Source organism: Engraulis encrasicolus, chromosome 3, assembly GCF_034702125.1.
Source record: "Engraulis encrasicolus isolate BLACKSEA-1 chromosome 3, IST_EnEncr_1.0, whole genome shotgun sequence".
Classification (NCBI taxonomy): domain Eukaryota; kingdom Metazoa; phylum Chordata; class Actinopteri; order Clupeiformes; family Engraulidae; genus Engraulis; species Engraulis encrasicolus.
This window is the reverse complement of record NC_085859.1, coordinates 57710170-57724681: the sequence shown is the minus strand read 5'-3', so window position 1 is coordinate 57724681 and position 14512 is coordinate 57710170. Positions and strand designations below refer to the sequence as shown.

At 38.4% G+C, this 14512-nt stretch overlaps 2 protein-coding genes across 2 annotated transcripts; both read right to left on the bottom strand.

Moving 5' to 3' along the window:
- Window positions 1–1356: 1356 nt before the first annotated feature.
- On the bottom strand, window positions 1357–4207 carry LOC134445159 (toll-like receptor 13). Its single transcript, XM_063194244.1, has 2 exons — window positions 3574–4207; window positions 1357–3309 (listed from the first exon to the last, which is right to left on the bottom strand). The coding sequence occupies exons 1-2, from the start codon at window positions 4205–4207 to the stop codon at window positions 1517–1519; spliced, it is 2427 nt and encodes an 808-aa protein (XP_063050314.1). The 3' UTR covers window positions 1357–1516.
- Window positions 4208–6969: 2762 nt separating this feature from the next.
- On the bottom strand, window positions 6970–10011 carry LOC134445158 (toll-like receptor 13). Its single transcript, XM_063194243.1, has one exon. The coding sequence runs from the start codon at window positions 9977–9979 to the stop codon at window positions 7238–7240; it is 2742 nt and encodes a 913-aa protein (XP_063050313.1). The 5' UTR covers window positions 9980–10011; the 3' UTR covers window positions 6970–7237.
- Between the last annotated feature and the right edge of the window lie 4501 nt (window positions 10012–14512).

Here is a 14512-nt window from a genome sequence, read left to right as displayed (position 1 = left end):
GTAAAAAGAGCTGCGTGTATCCATGGCCCGCCCTGCGGTGTAAAACCGCCATGCGCATGCTCAATCGCCATTCTGAAGGCAACCATCTCTCTGACCTCGTGGACATTACGCTGTATGGTGAGAACATAATTCAGAATGGAAACAAGGTGTCCACTTCCTTCAAAACAATTTTTATAAAGAAAATGATTTGATAATTATCAGAATACGAAGCAATAACATACATAGGTAGTTGGGGTGGACAAAATTCATTTAACCCTATCGCGCCGGATGCATCATATATGTCTCATCAAATTCAAAGCCCTCTCCACGCTGACACACAAAAAAATCGATCTGAAAAACATCCTGCGTGTCATTTCCAAACGTCCTGCAGTACACGGAAACCGCCACAAGAGAGCAGCGGTCGACAACAAGTTGACCACAGCTCGGCGAAAAACAGGAAAATGGGGTAGAAGCGGTTTCCCTGACCGACGCTGAGATTTCGTCAAATTGCATAAGGTTTGTGTACAAATTTCCGAAATATAACTCTACATCCTTTAATTTGAACACTTGCTTTGTGCAATTAAGCAAGGAAGAGTTTATATTTTTACACCGTGTTGCAGAGAGATCGTGCTAAAACTGATGAGACATATAAGCACCATCCGGCGGTGGCAGGAAGTCAGCCATCAATGCATTTGCTCCATAGGGAAACTTACAAAGCATACCACGACGATCGTTTAACAAAACACACAAGTTGTTTTACTTCAAGACAAAGATATTGCCTTAAGAAACAGGTTTTACTTGCAATTTTGAAAATGCAATGCAAAATGTTGAAATTATGATCTCGTAAAAAATGCATTGAAGTGAATGGAGAAATGGTCCAATTGTAGTAATGGACCCATATATTCAAATTACACATCAAAAATGAATAATGATCTATATTACACTCATAAATAGGTTGTTGAGCATTCGATCAGCTATGTTTTTACATAGATTTTAAAAAATTACCCAACCAGGCTGTGGGAAATGTAAAATATGGTCCTGCTAAAACAAGGATAGGCTTTAAAAAATGGCAGGATCTCACTAAATATTTAAAGATAATCCTCAAATTAAATTGTCTGACAACTTTTTTAAATTAAAAAAAAGTTGTAAATGCATTAAAAGTCATTTTTCAATGGTCATGAAATTGGAATTTCCATTCATTAAAAGCCTGATGCATCATATATGATGCATTAAATATCTCAGCGACCTTAACAAAATTTTGAATTTTTTTTTTACATTTCTTATAAGGGACCAATATTGAAGCAAATTCCAAAAAATTAGAATTTTCTCTCATTGCTTTCATGGTTCAGGTTTCACAGGGTTAATTGACAATCATGATTTAATGCATTGTTATGGGATCAATTTAATTACACATTACCCGCCAGAAGTTTTTGAATTCAAGTAAAGGATGTACTTTCCTGTCAATTTTCATCCCATGAACCAAAACACTCTTGTAGAATTATCCTTGTCCCAAACATTCCTGTAAGCCCAAGGAAGTCTATTCCCCTCCTAAAAGAAAGGGATTTTCTTCTTTGTTGGTGCTTATAGCCAATCGTAGTTTCTGCCAGAAAATGATCCTGTCCTCCCCAGGTTTGGGCCAGCACAGATAGGTTTGATTCTTAACCAACTTTCGCATTCTGTGGTATGGGGATAGGTGTTGTGCTGGGATGTCTTCCAGGAAGACCAGGATGAGTACATCTTTCTTCTCGTCAAACAGCCGGAAGCTGGCCACCTGAATCTCCCTGGAGCACCACTCGCTCCCCAAGTAGTCTCGTGTCACCACACAGATAGTCTTTCTGCTGCTGTAGATGCCTTCCACAATGTTGTCAATGATGGGTTTGCCTGGCTCAAAGTCCCGGTGGTGCAGGCAGAGTCTCCACCCTTGTTCAGTCTCCAGATTGGGCAGTAGTTCTCTATGCACCCAGCGCTCATCCTGAGAGTTGTAGGAGATGAAGGCATCATACAGGAAGCCATGTTGCTTCTGTTTCCGCTGCCCCATGCTGTCATAGAGATAGGCTAGGAAAAGGTAGTAAGCATAGACTAGCTGAAATCGCATGAAGTTGTAAATGAAAGACACCAAGAGTGTCACAATCACCAGGGAAAAGCTTCCTGCAAAGTAAATGAACTCTAAATTCTGGCTGCAGGAGTCAGTGTTCAGGTCTTCCAGGTGTTCACGTTTCAAGGCAGAAGGATAGCTACAATGATATTGATTAAAGTATACTACCTGAGTAAGTTTTGATTGATTGGCCCAATGAAGTAACCATTCATTGCTACAGTCACAAATAAATGGGTTGTATCTAAGGTCAATGTACTCTAGATTAGGAAGCGACTGGATTATAGTCTGGTTGATTCCCTGTATCTGATTGTCCTGGACCTGCAGATTTCTGAGTTGAGAAAGGTTTGCATCAATTAAAAAATTCAACGATGGAAGTAGGCTGTGTGTTATATGGAGCTCAGACAGTGTAGCAACTGGATGAAATACCCTAGGAGAAATTTCTGTCATAAATACATTGTTACTTAGGTGTAGGTAGCGAAGTTCGGGAGTGTATGTGAAAGTCTCCGGGTGCACATAATGAATATCGAGGTGTGAGCCATGAAATAAAATCAGTGAGCTCAAGCCTCTCAGCAGGTTACATGGTAAGTTATTCATGCCCAGCCTCTGGTTGCTAATAAACATAAATTGAAGGGACTTTAATTCTGTGAAAGGTGGAGCTTTAAGATTTTGACTGTCAAACGTTATGACATTTTCATTCAAGTTCAGCAGTTCCAGGTGCGGCATTCCTTTAAAAATTCCTGGATTGGTAAATGTGTTTTGTTGAAGGTGATTTGCATTAAGGTGCAGCTCTCTTAAATTGTGTAATCCATCAAAAGTATTTTTTGATATGCTGTTTATCTGATTATCATAAAGCTGCAGAATTTTAAGAGCAGGCAGCCCACTGAATGCCCTTGCATCAAGTTGACTTATCTTATTACTGTGCAAATCCAAAACACTGAGGTTTGGGAGATCACCATTAAAAATGTGTCCCACATCTAACAGCTTGTTAGACCCTAGTAGTAGCACCCGCAAGTTTGGAAGATTCTGGAAAGTACAATTACGAATCATGTAAATTTTATTGTGGTAAAGGTAAAGGTTTTCCAGAAGGGTTAGATTGCTGAAATCAGAGCACGTTATCCGCTCTATATTGTTGTTGGAAAAGTCAAGCATGGACACTGAGGGGAGAACATGTGTGATATTGTTGAGTTCAGTAATTTTCGTATTTCTAACTTTCAGTGCTGTGAGGTGATTCAGTCCTTTAAATGCAAGTGTGGACATTTTAGATGTTGTGTTGTCTATTAACTGTATAGTTTGTAATTGGTGGCATGATCTGAATAAGTGGTCATTTAGTATAGGGATGTTTGGTTGTTCTAATCGAAGAGTTTGTACATGTCTGCAGATCCCTTCTAAAAATAATTCAAAATTTTGTGTGGTTAAGTTTCTGATTTCCAGAGTTTTCAAGGATGAATTGAAGGTTTGTATGATTTTTACTGTCAAATCTTCTGATGTTTGCAGCCCACTCACATTAAGCGTGTCCACTGAGCCCAGAAAAGATGGATCCTCCACAATCCATCGGAAAGACCCATTATAACTACAATTGGAGATATCTAGATAACTAAGGTATGGAAAGATGTTATTTGCTATGTGAAATGTCTTCAGCGGGTTTGAAAATAAAGAAAGTCTCTGTAGTTGCAGAGGTGTATTTGGAAGGCTATGTGACACAAAATTAGTGATTTTGTTGTTTTCAATGTTTAACTCAAATAAATTTGGTAACTGTAATATGGTCTTCACTGACTCCATAAGAGTGAGTCGGTTTGATGCCAGATTTACATGCTTCAAATTGGAAAGGGAATCAAAAGCTGATTGTTCAATGTCCTCAATTTCATTTAGATCCAGTCGCAGTACAGTGAGACTGACTAGTCCTTGTAAAAATCCTCCTGTTACATGTTTTAGCCTATTTCTGTTCATGTAGAGTTCTCGCAGGTGAATGAGCTCTTGGAAAGTGCCATCATTAACCTTTGATATATAGTTGTATGACACATTAAGTGCTCTGAGATTAGATACATTCCTGAAGTCTGTCACCTTGAGTTCTGAGATGTGATTGCGGTAAAGATCCAGTTTCATTGTGTGAACGGGGAGTAGCAATGGAACCATTTCCAAGCCCATTGCACAGCATGAGACATTGCACTTGGTGTCATTGGGCAGCATAGTAAGAATGCAGTTTCTGACAAAATACTGGTGTGATGGGACACTGAGAAGCATATAGAAAAGGACATGAAAAAGCATGCCGTCTGAAGACGTCATATTTCTCCACAATTGCAATTTCTCGTAGCTTCAGACTGTGTCCCTGATCTGGAAAAAAGGGATTTGAAAGATAAATTAGTAGAAAATCAACCCTCACAAGTTTAAAAGTACAGTATTACAGGATGTGTAGCCCCTCTCTCTATTTATTCCTCTATTGCTTTATGGATATTTTTCATTTTGTATATGTTTCAAACTATTGTCTGTTAGAAAAATTAGCTATAAAAAATACATAACTGATGTGTTAAATAATGTGCTTACTTCAGTCCTGTGTGGATTCAGGAATGTGGGGATATTAGCAGACATATGTTCACCTTTACCATTTTGATGAGTGAAGAAATGTTCAAACAGAGAATTGTCTGCATTCCTTTTAGTATGGGGCAATTTTACAGTAGGCATAGTGTATGCAAACGCACAGGCAGCGATTCATAAAAATGAAAATTCTGTTAGTAAAATTCTGTAGAGTGTTGCCATTAGTGAGTGAAGTCACAATACACTCAATGGATATGAAGTAGCTGACAAACAATTGCTGACATAGAGAAGCAGAAGTAATGCCATGATAACTTTAATGTTCTTGTTCCAAAATATTGTGCAGCAATACATACAATAAAGTATAGATGACAAGGCAGCACAGATCCTAAAAAAATGTTGTGTAAACATACAAGTTTATAAAATATGTAAGGTTATAGGCCTACATGTACTATTTTGTGGAAGTGCCCAGTGTTGGGAAAGTTCATTTTCTACAGGAACTAGTTCAAAGTTCAGTTCACCCATTTCAAAATGAGCTAGTTTGTTCATAGTTCATTATTGTTCATTGTGAATAGTTTGTTCAGAGTTTCCAAAAATGAACTAGACATAGTCCTTTTTTGCAAGAAATTGCGAGCTATATTGTTCAATATCTTTGACAAAGCCTATACAAAACCACAGGCAGGCATTCTTTTTTTTCATCAGATCAGTGAAAATATATGTGTTGGATGTCATTTTACATTATTGGGGCTCTTTTGAAATGTATTTGGCTGGGTTTCACCTGGAAGCTAAGGAAATGTGGCACCCTATTAAACGAAGGCACATGCAGTTTGTTCACAGGCACCAGAATGAACTAGTTCATAGTTCGTTCATTATGCAGTACACAGTGATAGTTCAGTTCAAGTTCGCCCAAATTATGAACTAGTTCATGAACTATAGTTAATTGAACTAGTTCACGTACAACACTGCCAGTACTCATGTACAGAGGTGCACAGTAAGAAAGAAATGATTCAGTAACAGTTCAATTATTGACTCAATTGACACATACCTGTGCTCTTATGACTCAAAGACCAAGAAGGCTCTGGATGTTTGAAGAGTAGTTTTCATCACCACTGAGGACTGAGGAGACTCACAGTAAAGGATGAAGTGGAAAATCCTGATATAAGATTTCAAGACTTGTAGTCATTGGTCAAAGAACTTAAGACGGGGGAAAGAGGCCAATTGGGTCTTTGGTGTTTTTGCCCCCTAACAGTGATTTTAAGGAAGTGTGCCTGCCAGCCATTGTGCAACTATCAATAGAAAACTAAGCAACTTTGCTGTTCACTTAGCGACCAACAGTTCCCCATTGTTTTTAGATGTGGCATTTGTATCACATTGAAACTCTCAGAAATGTTCTTCTTCTACACTATTTTGTCCCTTTAGGTGTGTCTCAGAAGTGTCAACAATACAGTACTAATGTGTGATGTCGAGATCAATAGGCTACCACATGATTTTTGATTCATTCCAAACAAAACAAACCACATGAAATTATATGCCAGACAAACCGAAATATTTTTTGGTGAATTAAATTCTCTGATGACTGATTCTAACCGAACCAATGTTGTGTGTAAACTGATAGTTGTCAGTGCTTTGCTCCTGAATGAATGCAGGAATGCAGGCATCAGTCAGAATATCATGGGTCATTTTGTGATGCAACTGTTCACAATCTTAATCTTTACACAATCTTAATTATTATGCTGTATAAATGACCCTATAAAAAGGAATCACACACATGGAATTCAGAAAAAAAATAATTGAAAAAGTCAAAAACAAAGATAAAAGCTGAAGGCAAAGTGGGATACAAAAGATAAAGGGACTCTAACCCATCATCAGTGTTTCCAATTTGATATATACTAGGGCTGTATCGACTCGTGAAAATCGTGATACATGCGTCACATACTGTATCGTGATGCAAGGGCACAGCATCGAGATATGGTCTTTCAAAGTTTTTTGTCCAGAAAAACGACATGATATAATGTGATAGTACTTCCAAGCTTCAAAAATGATAATCCTCTCGTATATTAACTATTATAGTTTTATATTTATATTTGTATTATATTATGTTGGCAAAAGTAAAAAAGAAAATGAATGAAGTAAATATTGCAATACATCGCAATAATACGTGAATCTCAATACACCTTGATAGAATCACATCGTGGTATGGTGCACATCGTGAAGCCCTTGCCAATACCCATCTCTAATATATACAGTATTAAAAATCATTAATGAAATTATAAAATAAATATAAAAACAAGACAGATACATGCATGAAAACAAGACAAGTCCTCACACAACATTATCTATGCATATAACTTTAAGAAGTTCTTCCTATTTAGAGCATAGTTTCGATAACACTTTATGTTAACCTCCCGCTATAAATGGTTTGTAGTTTCTTGATTGAAGCCAAACGAGTTGAATTTACAATACTGATTTTATGCAATGCTATTTCATTTCAGATTACCCAGCTGATACAAAGTGTTTGAACTCTTTTAAAGAATTTGCTTTCCCAAATGCAAATTATCATCCAATGAACCCCTGCATCTTTCAAAATGGTAATTTCCCCAGCACACTCCACACCCATGGAAGTCCCATGGAAGCCTATTGCCCTCCTAAAAGAATGGGGTTGTCTTCTTTGTTGGTGCTGAGAGCCATTCGTAGTTTCTGCCAGAAGACACTCTTGTCCTCCCCAGGTTTGGGCCAGCACAGATAGGTTTGCTTCTTAACCAACTTTCGCATTCTGTGGTATGGGGATAGGTGTTGTGCTGGGATGTCTTCCAGGAAGACCAGGATGAGTACATCTTTCTTCTCGTCAAACAGCCGGAAGCTGGCCACCTGAATCTCCCTGGAGCACCACTCGCTCCCCAAGTAGTCTCGTGTCACCACACAGATAGTCTTTCTGCTGCTGTAGATGCCTTCCACAATGTTGTCAATGATGGGCTTGCCTGGCTCAAAGTCCCGGTGGTGCAGGCAGAGTCTCCACCCTTGTTCGGTCTCCAGATTGGGCAGTAGTTCCCTATGCACCCAGCGCTCATCCTGAGAGTTGTAGGAGATGAAGGCATCATACAGGAAACCATGTTGCTTCTGTTTCCGCTGCCCCATGCTGTCATAGAGATAGGCTAGGAAAAGGTAGTAAGCATAGACTAGCTGAAATCGCATGAAGTTGTAAATGAAAGACACCAAGAGTGTCACAATCACCAGGGAGAAGCTTCCTGCAAAGTAAACGAACTCTAAATTCTGGGTGCAGGAGTCAGTCTTCAGGTCTTCCAGGAGACCTTGGAAGGTTGAAGGATACATACAATAATATTTATTAAAGTATACTACCTGAGTATGTTTTGATTGATTGGCCCAATGAAGTAACCATTCATTGCTACAGTCACAAACAAAAGGGTTGTGCCGAAGGTCAATGTACTCTAGATTAGGAAGGGACTGGATTATAGTCTGATTCATTCCCTGTATCTGATTGTTCATGACCTGCAGATTTCTGAGTTGAGAAAGTTTTGCATCAATTACAAAATTCAACGATGGAAGTAGGCTGTGTGCTATATGGAGCTCAGACAGTGCAGAAACTGGATGAAATATCATAGGAGATAAAGGTTTTGTAAATATGTTCTGGTTTAGGTACAGGTACTGAAGTTTGGGAGTGTATTTGAAAGTGTTTGGGTGCACATATTGAATGTTGAGGTTTGATCCATGAAATTCAATCAAAGAATTCAGTCCCATTAGCAGGTTGCAAGGTAAGTTATTTATGCCTTGCCTCTGGCTATTAAAAAGCAGAACTTTCAGGGACTTTAACTCCGTAAAAGGTGGAGCTTTAAGCTTTTGCCTGTCAAATGCAATGACATTGTCATTCAAATTCAGCACTTCCAGGTTTGGCAAACCTTTGAATATGTCTGGATTAGTCAATGTATTTTGTTTAAGGTGGTTTGCGTTAAGGTCCAGTTCTTTTAAACTGTGTAATCCCTCAAAAGCATGTTTTGATATTCTGTTTATCTGATTATCAAAAATGTACAGATGTTCAAGAGCAGGCAGTCCACTGAAACTCCCTTCATCAAGTTGACTAATCTTATTGGTTTGCAAGTGCAAATACCTCAGGTTTGGGAGATAAGCATTAAACATCTTTCCCACATCTAACAACTTGTTTGAACCAAGTTTTAGCTCCTGCAAGTTTGGAAGATTCTGGAAAGTGCACTGACTAATCTTGTAAATTTTATTGTGGTAGAGGTATAGCGTTTTCAAAAGTTTTAAATTGCTGAAATCAGAACATGTGATCAATTCTATATTGTTGTTGGAAAAGTCGAGCATCGATATGGAGGGGAGAACATGAGTAATATTGTTGAGTTCAGTAATATTTGTATTTCTTACTTTCAGTGTCATGAGGTGATTCAGTCCTTCAAACGCAAGTGCAGACATTTTACATGTTGTGGTGTCTCTAAATTGCATTGTTCGTAATTGGTGGCATGGTTTAAAAAAGTTGTCGCTTAAAACAGGGATATTTGGTTGTTCTAATCGAAGAGTTTGTAGATGGCTGCAGGTTCTTTCTAAAAAGTATTGGACTTTTTGTGTGTTTAAGTTCCTGATTTCGAGAGTTTTCAAAGATGAATTGAAGGTTTGTATGATTTTAACTGTCAAATCCTCTGATGTTTGCAGTCCACTCACATTAAGCGTCTCCACTGAGCCAAGAAAAGATGAATCCTCCACAATCCATTGGAAAGACCCGTTATAGCTACAATTAGAGATATCCAGATACCCAAGGTATGGAAGAATGTTGTTTGTTATCTGAAATGTCTTTAGCGGATTTGAAAATAAATTGAGTCTCCGTAATTGCAAAGGTGAAGTTGAAAGGTTATGAGACACAAAATGTATGATTTTGTTGTTTTCAACGTTGAACTCAAATAAATTTGGTAAGTGCAATATGATCTTCACTGACTCGAGAGTCGTGAGTTGATTTGATGCCAGATTTACATGAGTCAAATTGTAAAGAAAATGGAAAGCTGATTGGTCAATGTCCACAATTTCATTTAGATCCAGTCGCAGTACAGTGAGGCTGACTAGTCCGTGTAAAAACCCTCTTGTCACATGTTTTAGCTTATTTCTGTACATGTAGAGTTCTTGCAGATGAACAAGCTCTTGGAAAGTGCCATCATTAACCTTCGATATGTTGTTGTATGACACATTAAGTGCTCTGAGATATGATACATTCCTGAAGTCTGTCACCTTGAGCTTTGAGATGTGATTGCGGGAAAGATCCAGTTTCATTGTGTGAACGGGGAGTGGCAATGGAACCATTTCCAAGCCCATGGCACGGCATGAGACATTGCACATGGTGTCATTGGGCAGCATAGTAAGAATGCAGTTTCTGACAAAATACTGGTGTGATGGGACACTGAGAAGCACATAGAAAAAGACATGAAAAAGCATGCCGCCAGAAGACGTCATATTTTTCCACAATTGCAATTTCTCGTAGCTTCAGACTGTGTCCCTGATCTGAAAAAAAAGGATTTGAAAGATAAATTAGTAGAAAATCAACCCTCGCAGGTTTAAAAGTACAGTAATAGAGCAATTGCTTTATAGGTTTGTATGTGTTTCAAACTATTGTCTGTTAGAAAAATTTGCTAAAACAAAATACATAAATGATGTGTTAAACAGTGTGTTTGCTTTAGTCTTGTATGGAATCAGGAATGTGGGCATATTAGCAGACATATGTTCACCTTCACCATTTCGATGAGTGGAGAAATGTTCAAATGAAGAGTTCAGATGCAAAACCCCCTAACTCCATTTCTGAAGACCTGCACTTCTATATTTTTAGAGAACCTCATTGTTGGTTTGGTTTACATTCGTGTACTTGATAATACATAAATAGTTATATTACATAAATAAAATAAAACAATATGCAATTTTGTATCAAATAAAAAATAATTAAGATTATTTTCTGAAAAGGCACTTAGGGGGTTTTGCATCTGAACTCTTCAAATAGTAAATTGTCTGCATTCCTTTTAGTATGGGGTAATTTTACAGTATAGTTTTTACAATTGCACAGGCAGTAGTTAATAAAAATGAAGATTCTGTCAGTAAAATTCTTCAGAGTGTTGCCATTAGTGACTGAAGTCACAAGACACACAAAGGATGTGAAGTAGCTGACAAACAATTGCTGACATAGAGAAGCAGAAGCAGAAGTAATGCCATGATAACTTTGATGTCATTGTCCCAAAAGAGCAACTCATTGTGCAGCAAGACACAATACAATACACACACAACACAGATGACAAGGCAGCACAGATAATAAAATATGTTGTGTAAACATACAAGTTTATAAAATATATATTGTTATATGTACAATTTTGTGTGTTCAGTACTCATGTACAGAAGTACACAGTAAGAAAGAAATTATTCAGTAAATTAACATACCTGTGCTCTTTTGACTCAAAGACCAAGTAAGCTTGGATGCTTGAAGAGTAATTTCATCACCACTGAGGACTGAGGAGAAACGCAATAAAGGAAGAAGTGGAAAATCCTGATGTACTGTGTATATTTAAGATTTCAAGACTTGTAGTCATTGGTCAAAAAACTTAAGACACCATGGGGAAAGAGACCAATGGGTCTTTGGAGTTTTTGGCCACTAACAGTGATTTTAAGGAAGTGTGCCTGCCAGCCATTGTGCAACTATCAATAGAAAAGTAAACAACTTTGCTGTTCACGTAGCGACCGAAAGTTCATCATTATTTTTAGATGTGGCATTTGTATCACATTGAAACTCTCAGAAAGTTTCAATTTTGGATTTTCATAAAATATATTCTTCTTGCACACAATTCTGTCTTTAGATGTGTCTCAGAAATGTCAACAATAGACCTACTAATGTGTGATGTCAAGATCAATACCAAATGATTTTTTGATGCATTCCAAACAAAACAAACCACATGAAATTATATGAATTAACTTCTCAGATGACTGAAATCTAACCGAACTAATGTTGTGTTTAAACTGATATTTGTCAGTGATTTGCTCCTGAGTGATTGCAGGAATGCAGCCATCAGTCAGAATATCATGGGTCATTTTGTGATGCAACATGTTCACAATTTTTGTGTAGTTGACAAAGGGTAGGCCTCTGTGTAGATGAAGTATACAAGTATACAAGAAAATTGTAGGCGGCAAAAGTGTTTTAAAAAAACGTATAGGTACACTGTGTGAGATTTTTAGTTGTTTATTTCCAGAATTCATGCTACCCATTCACTAATGTTACCTTTTTCATGAATACTTACCACAACCATCAAATTCTAAGTATACATTATGACTGGAAAAATACATGAGAAGGGGGATCTTCTCCATGGTCCACCATTTAGAATTTCCAGAAATAGCCATTTTTAGCTGCAAAAAAGACTGTATTTTGGGCCATACTAGAAAATATTATGAAAAGATCAAATTTGGCAATTGTCAATACAGTTTCAATGAGCAGGATAGTTGCAGTACCTTTTTGACCATTTCCTGCACAGTGTACCTTTAAGAGACCCATTGGAGTGAACAGACTAAACATGGCAAAAGCGGCGAAAGATTCAACCTTTATATAGTTCCATCAGAAGGAACAACAAGTTACAGTACTTACAGCATGGGGCTCTCTCTCACCTTCTGGACCACATCCTCACAACACTTAGTCACAGTGCGTTGTGACATGTTTGGTTAGTATATCACATTTTCAATTATCTGGTTCATTTTTTTTTCCCGTATTGACATTTACTTAAAACTAAGTGGTTTAGTTTTTATGAAAGTGAGTTTAATATAGTAGGTTTTAAAAGATCCCAAGACAGATGAGATGGATTAAGTATGGTGCTCTTTGCTGGGAGTCTCTTTTAATGTTAGCATAGAGAGATGTAAACTATTGCTGGTAAAGTGGACATCATATCAGTGCTTGCATTTACATTCTGGCAAAGCATAGAACCGTACATGAATTGAAACATGATCAATTCTTCTCAAACAGCATTACAGGTAATATTGCCTGTTTTTTGTAAGTATTTGTTTTGGGGCATTTTTAGCCTTTATTTAGACAGGACAGTTGAAGATGGGGACAGAAAATGAGCGAGAGAGACAGACGGGGCTTGATTGGGACATGACTCAGGTCAGACCCGAACTTGTGTCCCCATGCGCATGCAAGCCCAGATGCCCCCATGGTGTCAGTTTTAGCGCTATTGATAATCGCTGAAGGTTAACCTGATTTTGATCTTTCAATCAAGAAAGCTTGAGCATATGCTGTGCTATGATTTCTACTCGTCCCTACGTCCCTCTAGGATTAACCCCAACCTTTTCCTTAAGCGCAACAATATTGATGCACTTTAATCGATGTGCTGCAAATTCTCTCTCTACAAGATTTAAGTTTTTATCTCTCAAAACATCCGCCATGCCCACCACAACAAACGTCTCCAGGGACGGCCAGGGGACGCAAGGGATAGGCTTGGGGTGGAGTCAAGTACAGTGTGTCTGTCCTCCACAGGTCATATCCTGCTGTCTTAGTCTTAGCTCTAAGCTGATAACATGAGAGACATATTGAAACGGGGCTCAAGACAGCATGAACATTTTCATCTGAAAGATTATACAAGGACCAGACAGATGTTTAACGGCCAGCTTAATCATTCCCGAAATATAAATAAATAGACAGACTGCACATGAGGGGACATCAAGTCTCCCACTGGGGACAGATTTTCTTACGTGGTCCTGCTGTTGGTTGACCTTTAATGCTGGATATGCAAAGATCATATTGGTGGAGAGGAGTGGCAAACAATGGGCCAGAACTGGGCCATCGTTGTGCCATATTCAAATCCTCACTCTATTTTTACCAGTGGAATCAGTTTGGATGGTCACGAGGGGGCCTCTTTGGCCAGTGCGATGCACAAAACATATGGTGACGAGGGATTTTAAATCCATCTGCAATCTTCTAACCTTAATCACAGCATGCATTAGTTTAGTTTAGAGTCTGAAATGGTTTCATAAAGATTTCCCCATATTGTGTACATATTCACATGTCTCTGTGTGAATGCAGTCTTATACGTTTTGCTGTGTGTGTTTGTGTGTGTGTGTGTGTGTGTGTGTGTGTGTGTGTGTGTGTGTGTGTGTGTGTGTGTGTGTGTGTGTGTGTGTGTGAGTGTGTGTGTGTGTGTGTGTGTGTGTGTGTGTGTGTGTGTGTGTGTGTGTGTGTGTGTGTGTGTGCGCGCGCACGCATGCGCGCACATTGAAGTGTTTATCTGTGTATGTGCGCATTAGTGTGTGGGTATGTATAGTGCACCTATGTGTCGGCTTTTGTGCATGCATGCATATGTATGTGTGCATGCATATGTGTTTGTATGAGCACATATGTGTGCGTGTGTGTATGTGTGTTTGTCAGGGGGAGGGGGTCTGATGGGAATAATGGCTATTGTTTATTTAGGTTGCCTTTCACTGATTGCAGGTTTAAAACACAAAAGGCTATTATACGGCACGTTATATGCGCCTAAATCTAGATCCCTGCTTGATTCCCAAATCTGCCATATACTCTGAGATGGCTCTTAAACCCCCTCGCCAGGTTCCCCTTGTGTCTGTGGACGACAGCTGTTAACCGTGCACCAAAAGTGCCACCGCGGATTAACGCAGAGAATTTACAGATTAATGTTTACATTATATCACAACACAAACAATGAAATGGAATACAAAAGGGAGGGGTGGGGGAGGGAGTGAAAGTTGTCTTGACAAGCTGTTGGCTGAATTGTGATGTGCTATTTAGTGAAGACAGCAAGTCCAATAGAAATGGATGCTAATATGTTATAATAAAATACAGCATGTATTTATATAGCGCAATGAAGCTGGATAAAAGCACTTTCAAAATACATATACATACTGTATACACACATACAC

Coding starts and splice junctions, on each gene's coding strand:
- LOC134445159 (XM_063194244.1), bottom strand. CDS start 4,207: ATGGTTCCATTGCTACTCCCCGTTCACACAATGAAACTGGATCTTTAC. Junction 3,310..3,573: donor AGTGGACACGCTTAATGTGA/GTGGGCTGCAAA, acceptor TTGCATTTAAAG/GACTGAATCACCTCACAGCA.
- LOC134445158 (XM_063194243.1), bottom strand. CDS start 9,979: ATGCTGCCCAATGACACCATGTGCAATGTCTCATGCCGTGCCATGGGC.